This window comes from Sebastes fasciatus, chromosome 14 (assembly GCF_043250625.1).
Source record: "Sebastes fasciatus isolate fSebFas1 chromosome 14, fSebFas1.pri, whole genome shotgun sequence".
NCBI lineage: Eukaryota > Metazoa > Chordata > Actinopteri > Perciformes > Sebastidae > Sebastes > Sebastes fasciatus.
In genome coordinates this window covers 21,364,055-21,384,326 of record NC_133808.1, presented here as the reverse complement: position 1 = coordinate 21,384,326, position 20,272 = coordinate 21,364,055, and the positions used below count along the sequence as shown (strand labels likewise).

General features: G+C 41.8%; 2 protein-coding genes across 4 annotated transcripts; both read left to right on the top strand.

Annotated features, from left to right (window-relative positions):
• Positions 1-195: 195 nt before the first annotated feature.
• heg1 (heart development protein with EGF-like domains 1) lies at positions 196-17,651 on the top strand. 3 transcript variants are annotated; one of them, XM_074659646.1, is made up of 15 exons: positions 196-979; positions 1,010-1,029; positions 7,225-8,803; positions 9,914-10,479; positions 11,224-11,337; positions 12,007-12,129; positions 12,238-12,341; positions 12,453-12,508; positions 12,727-12,887; positions 13,354-13,488; positions 14,467-14,509; positions 14,611-14,648; positions 14,814-14,901; positions 16,002-16,179; positions 16,315-17,651. In XM_074659646.1, exons 1-15 carry the CDS (start codon positions 591-593, stop codon positions 16,456-16,458), a joined length of 3,738 nt encoding a protein of 1,245 aa, XP_074515747.1. In that variant the 5' UTR covers positions 196-590; the 3' UTR covers positions 16,459-17,651. The 3 variants fall into 3 exon arrangements, with proteins under 3 accessions (XP_074515747.1, XP_074515748.1, XP_074515746.1); XM_074659647.1 differs by having other exon boundaries at positions 197-1,029; positions 7,225-7,494; positions 7,537-8,803; XM_074659645.1 differs by having other exon boundaries at positions 197-1,029.
• Positions 17,652-18,227: 576 nt separating this feature from the next.
• Positions 18,228-19,919, top strand: tas2r201.1 (taste receptor, type 2, member 201, tandem duplicate 1). The gene has a single exon (XM_074658812.1). The coding sequence runs from the start codon at positions 18,699-18,701 to the stop codon at positions 19,713-19,715; it is 1,017 nt and encodes a 338-aa protein (XP_074514913.1). The 5' UTR covers positions 18,228-18,698; the 3' UTR covers positions 19,716-19,919.
• The last annotated feature ends 353 nt before the right edge of the window (positions 19,920-20,272 follow it).

Below are 20,272 nucleotides of genomic sequence, written 5' to 3'. Positions count from 1 at the left end.
GGCCCACGTAACCATGTTGGCTGGGTACCTTTTACTGTCATGACTTTACCTGAGATTTTGATAATATGATTTATCATTTTATCATTTTTTTAATGTTAATAGTGGATTGCTTTTTATCATCCAGAGCAGAGGAATTAGCAGTGTCTTGGATGATTTGTCTCTAATCTTGAAGTCTCTGATGGCTAAAAAAAAAGAAAAAAAGGAACATTTCCATTTGTTTTAAATGCAGGACACCTGAAGGCAGCAAATGCAGCCACAGGGGTTGAATAACAGGACAGAGTAAAAACCACCACAGTGTGTTTTGTGTGTGTGTGTGTGTGTGTGTGTGTGTGTGTGTGTGTTTTGGAGGAGTAGGAGGAGTCCGGTCTCTCGGCTGTGATAACAGGCTGCTGCTTTCTCGGCTCTGTTATCTTCCGTTCCCCGCCGTCCGAGCAGCGGATCTCCTCACCAGACCTGCACCAGGATTCATCTAATTCTCCTGAAACTCTCCCAGTAGCTCAGCGCTCCTCCCATGGTGTCCCCGGAGGACTCCCCGGCCTCTACTCGACTTTACGGAAACTATCGGCGACCGTTTTGGGGTCTTGGGAATCATGGAAACGTGGTTCTTTTTCAATCACGTCCTCGGCGTGTCTCTGTCTCTGTCGGTGCTGCTGCTGCTGGGTCTACCGGGGCCCCTCGGGGCAGGGACCCCCAGTAGTAGTAACAACAACAGCACGGATCCGGTAACGGCGGGATTTCATGTCTCAACCTCCACAGATGAACTCGGTAACGAGGAAAGCAATGCAACTTCAACTTCATACTCCAGCGAGAGTTTATCAGCATCACAGAGGAACATCCTGCTCACACACGCTGCTGCAGAGACAGAGACACACGCTGCTGCAGAGACAGAGACACACGCTGCTGCTGCTGCTGCTGAGACACACACTGCTGCTGCTGCTGAGACAGAGACACACACTGCAGAGACAGAGACACACACTGCTGCTGCTGCAGAGACAGAGACACACACTGCGTCTGCTGCAGGACAGCACGGTAAGATCACACTGATACAGGCCTGCAACAAGTGCAACTGATTAGACTGCAAGTTACTTCCGTTTTATTGAGTTTACACACATTATTCCACATGAGAAGTTATTTCCCCTGCAGAAAAATGCAAAAAAGTCTCTTTAAATGTCTACTTTTCATTTGCACCTTGTTAAAATAAGCTTTAGTTTGCAGATTAACTTACAATAGGAATACAACAGCAAAGCTCATTGATAACAATTGGGCGATGTCTCAATATTTTGTGCAGGATAGCAATAATATCTTAATTATAACTATATGTATATATCTAAAGTGATGATTTCCTGTTGCATTAATTTAACTATGCATCCTAGACAGTGTCATCAAACATGTGCATTGCTCTATACTGAGTTTGCCTGAGCTGTAATTAACACTTATATACAGTATATATTTAAGTTTATTATTTTCTCCATTGATTGAATCAACGCTTGCTCTATAAATTGTCTTAAATGGTGAGAAACGTAAAGCCTAACTTGACATATTCAAACAGTTCAAAAAATCCTGAAGTAGGGCTAGGCAATATATCGATATTATATCAGGATATGAGACTAGATATCGTACTTAGATTTTGGATATCGTAATTATGGCATAATTGTTGTCTTTCCCTGGTTTTAAAGGCTGCATTACAGTAAAGTGATGTAAACTTACCAGACTGTTCTAGTTGTTCTATTATTTGCCTTTACCCGCTCAGTCATTATATCTACATTACAGATGATTATTTATCAAAAATCTCCAAAAAGTACCAATAGTCATCCCTAATATTGTCGCAAAATCGATATTGAGGTATTTGGTCAAAAATATTGTGATATTGGATTTTCTCCTTATCACGCAGCCCTACCCCAAAGTACTCAGTTTAGTATCGTAGAAAAAAAACAGAAATATTTACATTTGAAAAGCTGGAACTAATACATTTTCTGGCATTTTTGCTTTAAAAAATTAATTTAGCAATCAATCGATGAATGCAGCTTAATTTCCTGTCGCTACTTGATTCCTCGACTATTGTTTCATTTCTACTTCAGTATAAAAGTGTTTTTAAGGCTCATACTGCACTCTCACATCTGTGGTTCTGATTAGAGTCGCAAAGATCAATCAATTAATCGATTCAGTGTCAACTATTAAATTAATCAGCAACTATTTTGATAATTAATTGGTTTCAGTAATTTTTAAGAAACTATAATTGGCGTCTTGTGGTTGTATGTCTCCGCCAACCAGTAAAGTTGTTTATTACATACATGTCGGTCCAAAATGTCATCACTTCATCATTTTATCCTATGAGACGTTTTTGTGACATTGTCATAATTAGCATAATTCTTTAAGCCAAACCATGTTTTGTGAGGACACAGTGACCTTGACCTTTGACCTTTAACTACTGAAATCGAATCCGTTCATTGTTGAGTCCAAGTGGACATTTGTGCCAAATTTGAAGAAATTCCCTCCAGGCGTTCCTGAGATATTATGTTAACGAGAATGGGACGGACAGACGGACATAAAAAATAAGTCTAAATTCTCTGATTCCAGCTTCTTAAATGTGAATATGTTCTGGTTTCTTTACTTCTCTATGACACTAAACTGAATATCTATGAGTTGTGGACAAAACAAGACGTTTGAGGACTTCAGAAAATAATCGACCGATGAATTAACAATGAAAATAATCGTTAGTTGCAGCCCTAGATCTGATACAGAGGAGGATAAACCCACCATTAGATCGATTACTTCTTTTTTTCCTTATGTTTTTGGAATAGAAATCTTCCCACCACTTCAAACTGACAGACCTCTCCAATTAACGACGACTGATGGGAGACTGGGGATTATAGTTAACATGATCCATAATGGGGTTCACCAGTTTAACAAGTTTGCGGAAACCAATGAACCCTCAGAGACCCTCTCATGAATGTGTCTCTCCTATCATCAGCTACATGTCAAATCTGATCCTCACTTCCTTTGCTGGTTTCCTGTTAGAGCCGAGGTGTTGCTGTTACCACATCTGTTCACCAGCTCATACAGGTGTTGATATTAAGGTGTATGGATCGCTGTATCCATCGGTCACGAGCATCTTGTCACATGTGCAGCATGGTCAGCAGAGTTCAGTAGAGACCACTCAGTCACCCTATGGCGAGAAGAGAAAACAGTAGAAGAATCAAGGGCTATAATTGATAAATGTGTCTTTTTTGGAGAGACAACAGGGATGTTTTTACAAGGCTTAGATACAGCGCTGCAAAATACTTCTGAATTTAAACCCCAGCCAGAGGGAACAAAGAGGATTTAAGCTCTGACAGTACGCATGAAGAAGTTTCAGAAAAATAATTTTGAATATCAGGATGCATAATGCAACCACTGGCAAGCATGATACCAAAGAATTGTACCACAAAACAACTACCTCTTTATGAGTAAAATATATTGTAGCTCCGATGCAACTGCATTTCACTCAACTTGATCGCTGGCGACCCAGAGATACCATGTGATACCATCGCCGTTTTACTATTGGCTCACAAGCCTTGTTAGAAGTGGGAACTGAACGTCAGATATCTTCAACAGAGATAAACAAAACATTAATTTTGGACCCGTCAATTTTCAAAAAGATTAATTCACAATCGTAATAATTTTTTTCAGAAAAAGCCATACTTTTATTTGACACCTTTCTAAAAACACGGTCCTGCGAATCCAGGTGAGTGACCATCACCTGCCGAGGCGATTTTCAAACTGAAAGTTCACCAAAGTTGAGCTGCATTTCGAATGTAAAGATGCGAATTTGCTTGCAAATGGTTTTTCGCCTAGAATGGAGGTGAACGGGAGGCGATTGTCAATTTCACGCATGTGTGACTGTGCATTTAATGCTCTGTGGATGTATTCTTTTTTTTAAATGATTCGTCAACGTAAAAATGTTATCAATAAGACCTTTAACATGATATTACCATTATTACTACTGTACTACTACTAATGCTACAGTTTGCCAATTGGTCACAACACAGTATACCATACAGTATACAACCTACTAAACTACTTCTACATGAGTTCAGCAGTTTTGTAATGGAAACTTAAAAAAACCTTTTGATGGTACTTGTCTCCATGGCAACAGTATAATCATATGAAACTCTGCACTACATATGTGATGCTATATTTTATTAATTTTAGTGATATATCAGACTATAAATATTGTATCAGTTTATACTCCTCTAGGGAGATTATGACACACTGGCTACTGCATTTAAACCCAAAGTGAACCTGACGTAAACTGCACTAATAAACTGACGTATACACAGAACTGACCGTGGTACTGAGATGTGGACACAGGCTTTACTTCTAACAAGTCTTAAAATGGATATTATGAAGATTTTTTTTTCATTCTTTTTTGTCCATTGAGATTTCTGCTGGGTTTCAGTCATGCTTGAAGTGGAAATGATTCACTTTCCTCACTGTGACTTCACCCAGATTCACCTTTCCTGACCCGAACTGGGTCACAGTTATCTGGTGACAAACACAGCTCAATATTTGGTCAGTGAATAAAGCAAAAGTCCGCAGCAACACACGACCTATTTGATCTGTTGGCAACAAAATATCAACCAGTATATTTACCTCACTACTACGTCATACCAGCGACCATCCTCATTAATATGCTAACCCTGCTGCATTTGCCTAAATTAATATGCTAGCCACAGAGCTGGTGGTGTATAACAAATGTGAAGAGACGACACTGACAGCCATGTTAACGGTCGAGACCTGAGAGATAAACAGCAGAGGATCTGGGAGTGTTCCCCACTTGTTGCCAACACCACGTTCCTGTCTGAGTTTTGCTGCCCGGACTGGATCCAGAGCGAGCAAATGAAATAATGAGAGAGACACATGCAGAGGAAGTGAGAGCGGAAAATAGAGTCCAGTGGCCCAGTTCTCCACACAGACTCCCAGTGGACGGGCTGTTCCGCAGTTGAACTCTCCCCTCCACTGGTTTTTGGATGGTGGCTGCTGGTGGCTGTCAGGACGCCATCCAGCACCGACCGACGCTCATCTCCTCAGAGTGCTGTTGTTCCAGTCCTGGGCTAGTGGAGAATGGCCAGATAACAGGCTGTCAGACAGCACAGCATCACTGATGGGCAGAGACAAAACCTCTAGATCAGAGAAAGAGCTCACACACAAACAGACCAAGCCCCCAGGAAGAGCGTCGGTCGTTGATCCCAATTTTTGTAGTGGCCAAGCGGCGGTACTGCAACTTCCGTGTCCATCACGTGATGCCATTGGGCCCAAAAATACTTTTTCCCATAGATTTACATTGGGAAAGAGACGTCTGTAAGTCAGCGGATAATTTTTTTTTAGGTGAATCAACTTCCCAGTATGAACACTTGAATAGCCCTTATTTAAATCATTAGGTCCTAAAAGTTGTAAAATGCACCGATAGAGGAATCCAGAGTTATTTCCCTTCCTCCGTTCATGTGAATGAGACCCAAACTGGAGGTCAACCGCGACGGTTGTGACCCCGTGACTGAGCCATGTGACAGAGGGGACGCTACTGCGCCTGCTCCATGGGCCCAATGGATGCGGAAGATCACCGGAAGATCCGGGCACTTTTGCCAGTCGGAAGTCGAGCCATTTTGGCTTCATACGCCACTGAGCAACTTTCATAGATATGAACGGGAGCCCGCCTCCAACGCTGTATCCAGGTCTCGTAATACGCCAGCAGCAATCTGCTTTTTATAGCAATGGTAATTAGGCGATAATTGGCAAGTAACTTATTTGAAATTTCTTTGGAATTACTGCCAAAATACCCCAATATTTACCTCAAAATTTATCGAAAATTACTTTATTATTAACATTATTTAATAATTATATTTTGCTATTTCCCCAATAGCTGTTAATTTATTTAATACATTTTCCAAGAAAATAATACAAAGTTAATTGATATGCTTTATTTACATGTCTGATGATAAATAAATAATAATTAGCAAATAACTTATTTGAAATGTCTTTAAAAATAATTACCTGAATCATGACATTAGCTACCAGGTTACATTTGTGTAGACAATAAGTCACACAATGGTGAGATTTGTGCCTGATCAGAAGTGTCTTCTATTAGTTTTGGTTTTCCACCTTCGATGAAGAGCAGCTGCTTCTCAAGCCTAAGGGCCCTATTTTAACCATTATTTGCTATTTTAGCATATAATTATTAAATAATGTTTATGATAACGTAATTTTTGATAGATTTTGAGGTAAATATTGGGATAATTAGGCAGTAATTCCAAAGAAATGTCAAATAGGTGCTAATTATCACCTAATTGCCATGAAATTTGCAGACCTGTAAAAAGAAGTGTTACCCAACATTCTTTCCTGACGCTTCACTTGTTTTGGTGTTTTTTTATGACTTTACAACAATTTTGAGCCAAGCTAAAATAAAAAAAAGCTCTCCACAGACACTGAACATGAAAACACGCCCAGATCCATGGTGACAGTTTTCTGCCAGTGCCTTGTGCTCACTCAGCTTTAGGAAGGAAATGGCCTTTTCCCAACAGAGACAGTCACCGCCATATTTAGGACCTCAAGCCTTTGTTAGAGCAGACGAGCCCGGCTGCCAATTGTTCTCCACCCAAAATCATTGCCTCTGCAGCAAGCAGCAGTACTTGACAGCATCTCCCCCCCACCACCACCTTTCTGCAGTCTGTACATGACAGACAGCCTGCTGAGCACCCTCTGGTGGTCACAGCTGGAAGTGAGCTACAATAGTTTGTAATTGAAAGTACAGAAACAGATCATGAATATTGTTTAGAAGAACTAAATGTCAGCCTGATCATGAAGTTAAGTAGCCCTGGTTCAGAGAGAATTGACTTTTATTACAAGTTAAATGCTGCCAGTAAAAATGTTTGATGATTTAAAATATAAAACAGAAATAAGCAGCAATTCATCACCTCTGAGAAGTCTTGGCACTCTTCTTGGCATTTGTGCTTGATAAATGCCTTTTCAAGGTATTTTTCTTGATTAATCGACTAGTTCAGCATCGAACTAACGATTTTGTCCCTCTGGACCTTCGTTAGGAGTATTTTCATAAATATGTTTTATAAAAATATATAAGTTGAGAAAAAAGCGATGATATTGTGAAACAGAAATAAAGAGGCCTCCGAATGTTCTCAGTGTATTCGCACAAACTTGATAATATTATTTCTTTTTCTTCTTTCTCCACAGACACTGAGCAAACACAAACCTTCACAGAAACAAGCAGCAGGTCACTAGAGGCCATCAGTCGGTCTGTTGAGCCACTCACCTCCACCCTGGTTGTAGCCACCACTGAGGCCAGCAGCAGCAGCAGTAGCAGGGACTGGAAGGACTTCATTAACACAGAGGTCAGCAGCAGCAGCAGCGGCACTAGCAGCAGTAGTAGCAGCGGCAGCAGCGGCAGCAGCAGCAGCCGTGGCGGCACTAGCAGCAGCAGCAACAGTAGCGGCACTAGCAGCAGTAGCGGCAGTAGCGGCAACAGCAGCAGCAGCAGCAGTAGAGGCACTAGCAGCGACAGCAGCCGCAGCAGCAGCAGCAGTAGCAGCACTAGCAGCAGCAGTAGCGGCACTAGCAGCAGCAGCAGCGGCCCTAGCAGCAGCAGCAGCAACAGCGGCACTAGCAGCAGCAGTAGCGGCACTAGCAGCAGCAGCAGCAACAGCGGCACTAGCAGCAGCAGCAACAGCGGCACTAGCAGCAGCAGCAACAGCGGCACTAGCAGCAGCAGCAACAGCGGCACTAGCAGCAGCAGCAACAGCGGCACTAGCAGCAGCAACAGCGGCACTAGCAGCAGCAGCAGCAGCAGCAACAGCGGCACTAGCAGCAGCAGCAACAGTGGCACTAGCAGCAGCAACAGCGGCACTAGCAGCAGCAGCAGCAGCAGCAGGGACTTGCAGGACTTTACTAACAAAGACCAGGTGCCAGACGCCTCCCCTGCGGTGTCCTGGGAGGCCAGTTCCTGGATGTTGACGGAGGAGTCCCGACTCCCCCAGGACAGCCCAGACACCACCCTCCGACTGGGAGACGCCTCGACGTCCCACGCAGCCGTCCACACCGACAGCACCTACACCTCCACCGCCAACAGCCGAGCTGGGGAGAGGACCCTGCTGTCTGTCACCTCCTCTTCCAGCAACAGCACATCTTCTGCCTTTACAGAGGACTCCAACTCCCATCAGCCCCCCTCCACCTGGGGTATTTCTGCTAGCGCTACAGAGACTGAGGACTACACCCACAGCGCCCCGTCCACCAGGACTGACAGCAGGGACACAACAGACCAGCACATGACCCATTCCTTCAAGGGGACATCTCCAGAGACCGGGAGCCCAGAGGGGCCCAGAGGGACCCAAAGTTTAACCGCACAACCTAACGCCACCCATCATCAATACACCGCAACATCAGAGGAGACCTCTGACTCGACACCACCTCTCAGAGTGACCGAGCTCAGCACCGACCAATCTGGAGTGTCCGTTTCCTTCACACCTTCTGTCACCTCGCCTGCAGAAGGTCAAACAAACTCAGGGACAGAGCAGGGGTCTGATGTTACAACCTCCACCGAGTCCTCCACCGGAGCCCAGAGCTCCAGCACTCAGAACCAGGGGAGCACCGAGGGGGTTTCATCCCAGACCAGGGAGGACAATGTGGGCCTGGGTCTGACCACAGCGCCCCCTACAGTCAGCAGTAGTACAACTGAAGTGGACGACTCTCTAACGGACACTCCAGTGCTGGTTACTGAGGTCCTCCTCACCACCATACCTGTTACTGTTACAGAAAGGTATGTTTTTATCATTATTAAATAAATAATAGGATAATGGTTCATTGAAAGGTATTTGGTTGTTGCACAAGCACGGCAGCACAGAGTAGGATTCATCATTATTGCTATTTATACCATGGTCTGGTTGAATACTCGATTCTGATTGGCTACAGAGTGTCCATTAATTCCTGATAATGGACAACTACTAAGTTGTTCCTGTGAAACTGTCTGTTCACCGTTCTAAATAAATGCGCTGGCTTCAAAAATATCTTCTGTGCATCATCCTCTGAACACCACAGGGTGGCGACTGTAACACACAAGCTGCAAGATGTAAGTTTATACCGCCACAAGCAATCATCTCGCATCCTATTTGCTATTCAACTCGCTACTTCAGGCTGCTGTCGGCAGTACACATGGCCTCTCACTTGTTCGTAAAACTCTTGCCAAAGGTTTCTATATGCTCAGCGGACTAGAAATATCTCCTGTCAAGTCATATCTAAGGTCCGTCCTATTTACTGTAGCAGTGAAAATGTTTCCATTACATATGAACCTTATGGGGGATGGTAATGACTTTTTAAGGTATTAACAAACCTTCAGGGTTACCAGGGAAACGGAGTGAATGGATTGTGAAAAACTTTAGATTTTTGTTGCAAAATGCATGAAAATATAAATTAATGGACTTTATTTTTTTATTTAGCAAGTGACCATGGTATACGCAGGATAATGCCCTTCGAGGTGTCCATAATCAGGAAATAATGGAATTCACAGAGGCAACCGTTCGACGCGCTCTGGCCTCTACGTCGTCCATTAATTTCTGATAATGGACACCTTATCCCTTGTATAATATATTGTTATTATTTAGAAATACATTTTATTAGAAAACATTATATTGACAGACAAATTCTGCTCTTTAAGCTTTAAAGGAATGCAACAAGTTTCTGGGAGATTGACAAGCTAATATCATTATCTCTAGTGCCCTCTGCTGACAACGTAGCTTCTCTATGATGAGTGATCAATAAAGTTATCATGTCGGTCCTGATGTTGTAAAGATGAAAATTGTTCTTAAATGCTCTTTTCAATTCTTGTCAAAAGTCTGTAAGAGATCTGATTTATTTCTTTTCTCTTCAACAGATCACAGATAACAGAGGAAGACACTTTCCAACCCACTTCCTCCACCTCCACCTCCACCACCACTGCTACCACCACTACCCCCAGTACCACCACCACCACCCCTCCTCATGTACCTGCAACCTCATCCTCCAGTTTCAGTAGCACCGCTGGCAGCTCTACTCCGGGGTCACCTACCAAGGCCACCATCCCGTACACTACTACACCCTCCACCACGGCCTCCACCCCGGCCTCCACCACGGCCTCCACCACGGCCCTGCTGACCTCTGCAGCGCACCCAACTCATCGTGTGTCACCCAGCCAAACCCAGGGACCCTCAACTCGGATGGCTAACCCCACAAACGCCACCACCCTGCAGATAGAAACAAGCACGGGCCCTCCAAGAATCACCACGACTCACAGACAGCGCATCACCACCACCACCACCACCACCGCCACCACCGCCACCTACACCCACAGCACAACAACCAAGAGCACAGAGCCCCTGCAGACCACCGGGAAACAGATAGACAGAGGAACTACAGAGCTGGTGGCGACGACATCACCCACCAAGGCACCAACGCCACCAAGTCAGTGGTCTACACTCTTCCTTCATTTTAAATAGCAATCTGCATAATGCATGGTGTTATACCTAATTCACACCAGGCAGCGGCAAAGTGCAGCTTGCCGAGAGGAATATTTATGTGTTTCAGGCAGGAAGAAATTCTTTGTAACAAAGGTCAACATGTCACAGGAGTAACTGGATCTGTTTACTGATTGGCTGTGGGTTCTCTCTGGCCACACTTCACCGCTAAAAGTTAAAGGTTTCCAACTTTTTGTCTGGCCGCACTTTGCCGCAGAATCAAACGGCCGTAGCTCACTGAGCTCGGGAGCGGCCGCCACAGCTTTTCATAGACATTGCATGGCAGCTCGCCCCACTGGTGTGAATTCAGCAAAAGGGAGAGCAAAACATTTCTGCTCAAATGTTGGGAGAGTAAAGTAAAGTTAGCAAGTTAGTTTATTCAAATGACCACAGATCTGTTCTCTCTGGTCTGAAGAAGGTGCTATATTATAGTCGATGCATTTTCAAATTCCTGTAATGTGCAGCACTGAGAAACAATGCAAAAAAAAGCACACCAAATAGAAAAAAAGAAAAATACTGACATTAGGTCAGATGTGAAAATGTGCATTATGAACAATTCACATCATGAGATTGATGAGACATAATGAATGTCAGTTTGTGCCAAATTATTACATTGTTTTTAACTTTTTAGTGGTTCGATTTCTTCTGTTTTATGGTAAAATAAAAGCCTGCTCTTGTCTCTGACCTGCAGGAAACCCTTGTGTGTCCAACCCTTGTATGAACGGAGGGATGTGTGTGAGCTATATAGGGCATCAGTTCACCTGCCACTGTCAGCAGGCATGGACAGGACCGACCTGCAACGAGGGTGAGCTTCTCTTCTCTTCTTCCTCCTGACAGTTTGACAACAACATCTGTTGTTATATTGTCTTGTATCCTACTTTTGCTTTGCCTTAAGGCTGAGCAATATGGCGATATACGTCGTCAAGACGATATAAAAATGTTTATCGTATATAATCTTCTACTGTATATTGTTTCTATTGCAATAGGTTAGGTCTATTTATTTCTTTTTTTCTATATAATTTCACTTTAAACTGTTATATTCATTTTGCACTCAAGTTCTTAGAATGAGAAAATACTTTTCATTTGTCAAGTGTTTAATTCACACAGGAGTATACACAAATAAGCTATTCATTTATGGAACTACAAGAAAACATGCTATATCGTGATATATATCGTTATCAAGATATGAAATTGCCTATATTGTGATAGAAGATTTTGTCCATATCGTCCAGCCCTACTTTGTCTGTCAAAGTACTTTGTAAACTCAGTTTTTAAAGGTGCTATATGAATAAAGTTATTATTATTATTATTATTATTATTATTATTATTATTATTATTATTATTATTATTATTATTACTACTACTAATAATAATAATAATAGTAATATTATTATTAATATTACTATTATTATTATGAAATCTCCAGAAAAGTATGAGATCAAATCCAAATTGAAAATTCCACTTGTGTGTCCAGATGTGGACGAGTGCCATAGGGACCCCTGCCCCGTCGGGTCCAGATGTGTGAACACACGAGGCTCCTTCAGCTGTGAATGTCCGCTCGGCTTTGACCTGGAGGACGGACGCACCTGCACCAGAGGTAAAACCCCTTTAATGCATAACAGTAAAACAATAATTCAGTCACAATGATGAAAGTATGCAAACATAAAGTATATATGTAAAGGGGCCTTCTTTTTCTCCTCCATAGCAAAGACGTTTCTGGGAACTTTCAGCGTTAACAGAAAGCAACATGACCCTGTTATCTTGAAGAGCGCCACCATGCATGAGATCCAGAGAGAGATCATTCAGCTGGTGAGAGGCAGTCCACATCACCGCATTGTCTCTGCTCATTTCTGAGAAAAACCTCCAATAGGCTCATGTTTATTACATCTGCTACACACTCTCTTCCTGTCTTCACCTCAGCTCAACGCTTCGCTGTCAGTCCTCCGAGGTTACAGCCGCTCGACGCTGAGTAAGAAGTAAGTTCTTCGTCTCACTAATCCACTCCATTTCTGTTACATTTTCGAAAAATCACAAAAGGACAAAGTGGTTCTGATTATATTTACCCCCCTGGCCTTCACATCCCAGATGCCTTCATCAGAGTAAATCTAAACTAAGGAAGAGGAAACGATGATTTGTTTTTATCTAAATGATGCAACATTTGGTCATGCATTGACCTCTGATCTCTTCCCCACAGAGGAGAGGAAGGGGTTCATATCGCAGCTGTCAACATGTTTTCCATTTCCACCGACGTGACGAGCGCGGAGGTCCACAACAGCATCCAGATGTCTCTCAGAAACTGCAGCTCCTCGTTGACCCACTGCCGGATGGTGCTGCACCACCAGCTCACATATCACGGTAAACATAACAGCCAATAATGAACATCATCAGGAAGCTTATTTTAACCAAATTTAATACAGTTTTTTAACTGGCCTGAATGGGATTGAGGGCTCTGAAAGTTTACGCCACTAGAGGGCACAATTTAGTCGTAAAACAGCTCCCACAGTTTTATCATTACATCACTCAAAAACTTCATCATCCAGCTGCTAAATTTCACAACCCCGTACTACAGGGAATCCTACAATAACAGCAAAGGACAGGCGTGCAATACCACAACAGTAACATCACTATGAGCTCACACACACAGTAACAGTTTTATGCTGGATGGTTGTTGTGAACCAAGAACTGCAGGTTAATAAATTCTGACTTCCTCTTGAGATGAAACTTAATAGTGAGTTGAGGGAAATAAGGAAGCTGGTTTGGTGTTTTCTTGACTACTCACGTTGTCCAAGTCGTGACTAATCGTGTCCACGCTGTGTTCCAGCGGAAAGCCTGTGCGCGGCCCAGAAGACTCAGTGTGATGCGGAGCGCTCCGCCTGCACAGACAACAGCGGCACAGCCAACTGCCAGTGTCTTGAAGGATACTACAAACACGACCCTGATGACCTGTCCTGCTTAGGTGAGCTGAGTGTGCATGTCTACTCACTGAGTGCATAGGTTTTTCTGTGCTATTTTGCTTCCATAACAAGTCTTCTTTCAGACTAGTGGAAAGAAAACATCCAAAATACACATTTAGGTGTTTATTTACTACTATTTGTATCTGTAGATTTCTCCTAAATTCGCTAAAAGTTAGCATTAGATAATGCCTCATTTGCATATTTAAACATAACATTTCATAAAAACATGTAATACAAAAAAGAATTGTCTGAATTTAAGTGTCTCCACTTCAGTAGCTCTTACATTCACCAAACTTTCCAGTTTCATTCCTATCTATATTATGAAGGTTTTACAGAGGGGTTTGTTCATATATCATTCATAGCCTGATTTATAGAACATTTTATTCCTAAAAACATGGCAGAAATGGATTTTTTATTGCTGTTGACAGTATTTTCTGATTGATGGAGTGATAAAAAGAGATATCCAAAAAAATCCCCAGTAAAAACCTTTCACTCTAATATGTCAACCGAATGAAAGAAGAATGTTGAACCTGGCTTTATTCAATGTTCAGATTTCTGTTCTGGAAATGTATGCAAATTAGCAGATTTATGATAAGGTAATGCCTCATTTGCATATTTAAACCTACATTTTCAGAAAACTTGTTATACAAAAAATACTTACCTTAATGTAAGTCATCAACTGGGGAAGTTTCATGGCGATATTTATTAGTTAATTTTTTTACCCTATTCACCTGGGGTGAATGACTAAATACAACAATGACAAAAAGTAAATGAAAAAGCAAACCACATATTAACCTGACAAAGATGACAACATTTCCTTCCTGACAAAAAAAAAATACTGAGGAAAAAAAAATAGATTAAAAAGTAGAAATTAACAGGAAATGAACATGAAATTAAGGACAAAGCATATCAGCAAAACAGTATTGGCTTTGTTTGCAACTTCTTATACCAAACTGTGTAATGGGACTTTTTTGTTTCAGATTGTGGGGATGGCTACAAGCTGGAAAATGGCACCTGTGTCCCGTAAGTTCAATTTAATTTATTTTTTCCTCACAGTATCGATCCACTTATACTGAACGATTTCAGCCCACATTCTCACCGCAGACTCTGTTCCTACTTTTTAGGTGCATGTTCGGATTCGGAGGATTTAACTGTGGAAACTGTAAGTGGCCCTAAAAATCACCGGCATTGAACAGTCAAATATACAGTAACATATTCAGCTTCAATAAAAGATGTTTTTTTTAACTAAAGTCACAAATTTGCTCTTGTGATCTTAACGTATGTTTTTAAAGTTAAGCATTTAATATGTTGTTGTTTGACATTGCAGTTTACAAGCTGATTGCAATCGTGGTGTCACCTGCAGGGGGCGCTCTGCTCCTCATCCTCATCATCGCCCTCATTGTCACCTGTTGCAAGTAAGACTGCTGTTGTTGTTGTTAGTACAAAAACGTCTCTTGTTTTGCAGTGCAATTCAACTTTTTGAGTCTTAAACATATTCTCTTTATACTGATTTAGTAATCTGCGTTGTTCCACACTATTTCAAGTTGATGATTATAAAACAACTGTAATTATCTGTTGGCTGAATATTTAGTAACTTAAAGGGATAGTTTGGGTGTTTTGAAGTGAGGTTGTATGAGGTACCTATACATGATCGGTGTATTACCTACAGTAGATGACGGTCGGCACACCCCAGCTTGGAGAAACAGACAGGAGTTATCACACACCACCAAAGCAATGTACTGCTGAGGATGGGGCCAGCAGCAAAACATATTTTAGCCACCTAAAAGAAAAGCCCACTTCAAAAAATCAATATCAGTTTAAGTGTACGCTACTGTATACTTAGAATATTTTTGCCAGTTTACCTTGCCGTGAGACAGCCATACGGTCTATGTTTTCAACGAGGAACTGAAGCTTCAATGCTTTTTGCTAAAGCAACCAGACTCCATTGAAAAAACATGTAATTTTACCTCGCAGAACATAGGAGTTGCTGGTCAACCGCTGCCTCGATCGGTTAGTTTATTTGTTTTATTGTGTGACTTTGGTTAGTTCAGATTCACCAAAGTCACACAATAGCACAAACTAACAAACGGATCGAGGCAGCGGTAGACCAACAACCCCTGTGTGCTATGTGAGGTAAAATTACAGTTATATTCAGTTGAGTCTGGTGGCTTTGGTGAGAGCATAAATGGATACAACGGCCTCAGTTCCCTGTCGGCAAGGGCTGTCTGACGGTAAGGTAAACTGGTGAAAATATTCTAAATATAGCGTACACTTAAACTGATAACTTTTTGCTGCCGGCACCGTCCACAGCAGTACATTGCTTCGCTGCATAAACTGACTATGGATAAGTACCTCATACGAACCCGCTTCAAAACACGCAAACTCTCCCTTTAAAGCATCAGTTCACCCAAATTACCAAAAACACAGTTCCTCACTTTCAGTAGTTTTGTGAAATGAATCATTTTGGTGAAATGTGGCAAAGGTTTAACGTTTTTATAAATGTTTGATCTCCAAGGAAAGACAAGAATGACATCAACAAGATCATCTTCAAGAGCGGAGACCTGCAGATGTCCCCGTACGCAGACTTCCCCAAAAATAACCGCATATCCACGGAGTGGGGCCGGGAGACCATCGAGATGCAAGAGAACGGCAGCACCAAGAACCTGCTGCAGATGACTGACATCTACTACTCTGTAAGGAGACATTCATTTTATCTCCCAATTCCTCCATTTGTCTTCATTGTTCAAGTTGTGTGTTTGGATACAACTGATAAATCACTAAATACGTCTTTTACGTTTTTCCTCTCTTTCCTGTGCTCTTTCCCTCAGCCTGCGTTGCGTAACTCAGACCTGGAGAGAAACGGCCTGTACCCGTTCACGGGCCTGCCGGGTTCTCGCCACTCGTGCATCTACCCCGCCCAGTGGAACCCATCCTTCATCAGCGACGATTCACGGAGACGAGACTACTTCTAACTGCCCCACCCTCAACACACACAAACACAGAAACATCTCTTAAACTGACACTTGATGTGATGTGTTTTAATGGTTTTCTGTCACAGTGAGAGCCCGTTTGACCCTCTGCATTCAGGGCTGCACACTAACTATGTAAATGCAGGTGTGTGTCTGTGTGTGTGTGTGTGTGTGTGCGTGTGTGTGTGTGTGCATATTATGTAAGTGCACCTTTTTTTGCAAGTTAAATGTTTCCTGAGAGTGCTATTGTGTGACCATTTCAGCGTTTTTGCATGTTTTAGCTCATTTACTTCAGCTCACACATTACATGGCTGCTGTGTTTGTTAAAGACTGTTTAATGTGTTTTTTCCTGCCTCCCAGGCAGCCGCTGATTCTCATTTACTTCACTGTACGACGAAAAACAATTTGAGATGTGCTCGAGGCAGGTGATCCATGACGGTAAACAATCATATCTGCCTCGTTGCTGCCTGGTAACGCAGTGCAGATTTGCTTGAAAAATTTGCACTGCATTAATGCACGGTGATAAATAAAAGCAGATCACTCACGGTGCTCACAGACAGCATTGTGAATTATTGACTGCCATTTAGATTAAATATAAAAAAAGCAGCAGTAATGCGATGTGGAGTAAATAGACTAGAACATGCAAAAACAGTGATATGGTCCTTTAAGTGCTGAAATATGAATATGTGCGTGCCACTGCTGTGATTTGAAAATAATCTTCTTAGATAATAGTCTGAGGATAAAGTATTGAAGTCAATAACAAACCACTGAAGGATGCACCAAGTTTTGGTTTAATGCCAATAGAAACTGATGCCGACGTTTATTTATTCCCTCTGTGTCCAAATCCTCGACATGTAGCATAATGGACATCTCAAAAACACACTGACAGACTGAAGAGGGATAAACGTGTGTGTGTGTGTGTGTGTGTGTGTGTGAGAGAGAGAGATAGAGTGTGTGTGTGTCTTAAAGTATTGGTGTGTGTGAGGAGTAATTAACTGTCTACCAGAAGGATCATAACTGTCAGTGAGTGTTTGACTGTAAAGAATGTAAAGATGTATCATAATTAGTTTGCTATTTTCCGACACGGAGTATTATTATTTTTTATGAGACTGTTTTCTTACTTTGTGTTTATATCATCTGTTGATTCTGGCGTTTTAGTCAGACGTGCTTATTTAAATAAAACATTTTGCACAGCAGTTTCTCTCCCATTCCATTCTCACGAAAATTATTTAAAAAACAAATTTCAAATCAGTTTCTGTTCTTGTAATAAACACAGTTTGTATTGTTTAACGATTACAGTTTGGATTTATAACAGTTTAAAATTGTTCAAACTAAATTACATGTGCTGCTGAAGTGCACACTTCAGTGTAGTGAACTTGCGCACAGTGCAGCAAGAACAGAACAAATAATTAAAATGTCATATTTCTAAACAGTAGTTTCCAAAAAAAAATAAAATGCCATTTTTTTGTAATTATGCATAGATGTATATATTGTACATAGACGCCGCATTGACTCCTGGAGCGTACGTCAACGTGGGCGTCATATTGGACCAGTCTGGCCCGTAAACACATACAAGTGAACAGGGGAGCTGCCGTTTTTCTGGATAAAAAGCACTATAACGTCTACATTTCTCAACTGATTTCAACGAGTCGTTTTATATTCAAACATTTATGATCTACGAGAAGTTAATGTTTTTTTTTCTTTTCGCAAAGTTGGTGAAAAACTGTTGAATATGTTAACGTCACTGCTTCCAGTTCTTGGTTCACTTTCGATATGGTGGGATTCAATCAATTATTAGGTCATTCTTAAAAACTAGTACTATCATATCACATTTTCCTTGAAGCAGTTTTCACATTATCAACTTAACATTACATCTTTACAAAACGTTTGCTTCTGTAACATCAGATAAGAGCAAGCTAACGTTAAGGATGTCAAGTAAAAGCAGACGTGACACATGTCACCATGGTAACCCTACACTGTGTACACCTCAACAACCCCCAAAACAGCACCACAATGCTATATCTAAAATGTGATTTACATCAAACAAATGACTCTCATGTTACTGCTAATATATTCCTTCCTTTGCGGGTACAGTTGTTTACATAATGGGACAGTTCTGGTCCATTTATGTTGGTGTCCCAGTTTCCTATGAGGTCTCTTACAGCGTAAGGCTCATGAGAATTGAACAGACACACACAGAGGACACAACTTGCTTTTGATATTTTGACTTTTCTAAACCAGCAATGGAAATTGAAATCATTGATATGGGTGAGCAGGCTTTCATTTTAATCAACGCTCCTCTCATCCTCCTCAACCTCGCTGCGAACATCTTCTATGCATGCTGCTTGATCTTCCCACCGCGCAACGCACCAAGACTCAAGCAGCCTTTAAAGATGCTACTGGGATGTCTTTTCTGGAGCTCAATTGGTTATTGTGTCTCTTTGGCTTTACTGTATTGTGTGTTAAAGGAAAAGAAACACCTCATTATGTCCATTCTGTCGTGGGTGATTGTGCTGTTCTTCCTGCACAATAGCATGTCATGCTCTGTTTGGCTGAACTTCTACTACTACATCCAGATCGTCCCTGCACAGCGCGCTCTCATGGTCTGGGTAAAGAGGAACATCAAGTCTTTCATGAACATGGCTTTGCTTTTTGATGGGACCCTTTATTTGTTCAGTGGTGCCATTTATTCTGTAAATATAATATTAAATGTCAAGATGTTTACTTATATCAACGGTACAGAGACTGGACATCAGTTTGATGGACTGCACTTCCCAGAAGAAGTTTGTATCTTCATCAACAAAGTGCATATCTTTTTAAGTCTGTGCATAATGACAGTTTCTAGCTTTTCCACGGGCCGCTACCTGCACAGACACATGAAAAGTGTGGCACAGGGCTTCTCCACTCCAAGGATTCAAAGTCAGATGAGAGTCACCATCACTGGGATCTCTCAAGGAGTGTTCTACTTCCTCTATGGCACTTTCTATATCTATAGTTCGTTCACCTACATCCTCCTCTCACCTCACGTCTTCGGTCCTTGGATCTCCTTTACGGCCACCTCGCTCTACATATCAGGCACCACGGTCAACCTGGGCATCGGTCAGGCTGTATGCAGGCAAAGGGCAGCCGACGGCTGGAAGGCACTCAAAGCACTGTGTGGTGCTGGCATGGTAACACATGATATGAAAATGCACTCCAGCCATCATACATCAGGTGAAATACCTAATACTGTAACTGTTGATGTCCAAATGTCAGTATGATTACTGGGTGTGTGATATAGTTGTGTTGCTTGAAATCATTTGTATACAGTGTGAGATTTAATTTGATGAATGGAACGGCAAAGTAAACATAAATGTCCCTCTTTAGAGCATTGGGTTGTGTTGTCGCAAAACACTGCAGGTTCACTTCATGCTGGGACAAACAGCAGATAATGAGCACATTAATGAAATAAAAAAGAAACCATAAAGAGCTGCAATGATGGTATGTAAACCCTGTTATTGTTCAAAAATACAAAAATTTACAAAAGTCTGTTTGTGTAACCACATCATTAAAGGAGCACTCCACCGATTTTACGCAGGAAGTGCAGTTTACTCGTCATAACCAAGCCCCCAGTAGAGCGCCGGACATTGAATCAAATTTTTGTAGAGGCCAAACGGCGGTACTACAACTTCCGTGTCGGTCACGTGATGCTATTGGGCCCAAAAAATACTTTTTCCCATAGACTTAAATTGGGAAAGAGACATATGTAACTCAGCAGATTTTTTTTGTTAGGTAAATCAACATTCCCAGTATGAACACTTGAATAGCCTTTATTTAA

What these genes read in the sequence shown, in the direction of transcription:
- tas2r201.1 (XM_074658812.1), top strand. Translation starts at nt 18,699, where the DNA reads ATGGAAATTGAAATCATTGATATGGGTGAGCAGGCTTTCATTTTAATC.
- heg1 (XM_074659645.1), top strand. Translation starts at nt 591, where the DNA reads ATGGAAACGTGGTTCTTTTTCAATCACGTCCTCGGCGTGTCTCTGTCT. An exon ending in GTCTGCTGCAGGACAGCACG is followed by an intron (nt 1,030 to 7,224) that starts GTAAGATCACAC and finishes CTTTCTCCACAG; the next exon opens with ACACTGAGCAAACACAAACC. An exon ending in CTCATTGTCACCTGTTGCAA is followed by an intron (nt 14,902 to 16,001) that starts GTAAGACTGCTG and finishes TTGATCTCCAAG; the next exon opens with GAAAGACAAGAATGACATCA.